This window comes from Galeopterus variegatus, unplaced genomic scaffold, assembly GCF_000696425.1.
Source record: "Galeopterus variegatus unplaced genomic scaffold, G_variegatus-3.0.2 Scaffold2179, whole genome shotgun sequence".
Classification (NCBI taxonomy): Eukaryota; Metazoa; Chordata; class Mammalia; order Dermoptera; family Cynocephalidae; genus Galeopterus; species Galeopterus variegatus.
In genome coordinates this window covers 316,137-317,717 of record NW_007728290.1, presented here as the reverse complement: position 1 = coordinate 317,717, position 1,581 = coordinate 316,137, and the positions used below count along the sequence as shown (strand labels likewise).

General features: G+C 47.0%; 1 protein-coding gene across 1 annotated transcript; it reads left to right on the top strand.

The window, feature by feature from the left end:
• The first annotated feature begins 6 nt into the window (after window positions 1-6).
• On the top strand, window positions 7-964 carry NOG (noggin). The gene has a single exon (XM_008580859.1). It carries the CDS (start codon window positions 53-55, stop codon window positions 311-313), a length of 261 nt encoding a protein of 86 aa, XP_008579081.1. The 5' UTR covers window positions 7-52; the 3' UTR covers window positions 314-964.
• The last annotated feature ends 617 nt before the right edge of the window (window positions 965-1,581 follow it).

Below are 1,581 nucleotides of genomic sequence, written 5' to 3'. Positions count from 1 at the left end.
GGCCCAGGGCAAGAAGCAGCGCCTGAGCAAGAAGCTGCGGAGAAAGTTACAGATGTGGCTGTGGTCGCAGACCTTCTGCCCCGTGCTGTACGCGTGGAACGACCTGGGCAGCCGCTTTTGGCCGCGCTACGTGAAGGTGGGCAGCTGCTTCAGCAAGCGCTCGTGCTCCGTGCCCGAGGGCATGGTGTGCAAGCCGTCCAAGTCCGTGCACCTCACGGTGCTGCGGTGGCGCTGTCAGCGGCGCGGGGGCCAGCGCTGCGGCTGGATTCCCATCCAGTACCCCATCATTTCCGAGTGCAAGTGCTCGTGCTAGAACTCGGGGGCCCCCTGCCGCACCCGGACACTTGATCGATCCCCACCGACGCCCCCTGCACCGCCTCCAACCAGTCCACCACCCTCTAGCGAGGGTTTTCAATGAACTTTTTTTTTTTTTTTTTTTTTTGGCTACAGAGACCTAGCTTTCTGGTTCATGTAATGCACTGTTTAACTGTGTAGGAATGTATATGTGTGTGTATATACGGTCCCAGTTTTAATTTACTTATTAAAAGGTCAGTATTATACGTTAAAAGTTACCGGCTTCTACTGTATTTTTAAAAAATATATATAAGCAAAAGAAAAAAAAAGAACAGAGAAAAAAGAGACTTATTCTGGTTGTTGCTAATAATGTTAACCTGCTATTTATATTCCGATGCCCTTCGCATGGCGAAGCAGGGGGTAAAAGTTATTTTTTCTTAAAGTACAAAGAGAGGGGGGAACTTTTGTAGAAGGACTTTTTAAAAGCTATTTTCCATTCTTCGGAAAATGTTTTGGTTTTCCTTGGACCTCGAAGAAGCTATAGAGTTCAATGTTATTTTACAGTTATTGTAAATATAGAGAACAAATGGAATGACTAATCATTGTAAATTAAGAGTATCTGCTATTTATTCTTTATAATATCCCGTGTAGTAAATGAGAAAAAAAAAAAGTGCAGAGCAGGATTAAAGAAAACCACTAAAACCGACTGCGCTCGACACTNTGGCCCGGGAGCCCGAGCCCCCTCCCCGGCGCTGCCTGCGTCAGCCGGGGGACAGACGTTAGGGTATTCATTAACCGAGAGCCGAGGAATAACGGCATTATTCCCCCCAGAGAGGGCACCCTGCCCCCGCCACTATCTGAGGCTTCATTGTAAAAGGATTAAAAGTTAAAGACCTCCATCTTATGATTCTTTCATTTAATCTTCCTGGCGCCTGGGAGACATGCTCGATGGATGATGGCTTTTAAAATATTCCTAATGTCGGCTACCTTAAGACTCCAAGCCGGGCAAACAAACGTAATTTATTTCCAGAAGAAAGGGGATATTGAGATGTTTAAGTTTATGAACCGCCGTCCCCATGTATATTTGTTAAGTTCTGACAAATACCCAAATAACGTTAAAATCAGCCATTCATCACTTATGAATTTATGCAAAACTTTCTGTGCCCCGGGCCAATATTTTTTTGAGACAGAGTTTCACTGGCGAGGGGCGGAGGGGNACCGACTGCGCTCGACACTGCGATTCTGTGTGTTGGTGATTGATGGGGCGGGGGGGGAGGGGGCGGGTAG

Excerpts from the sequence above, each read along its gene's own strand:
- NOG (XM_008580859.1), top strand. The coding sequence starts at position 53 with ATGTGGCTGTGGTCGCAGACCTTCTGCCCCGTGCTGTACGCGTGGAAC.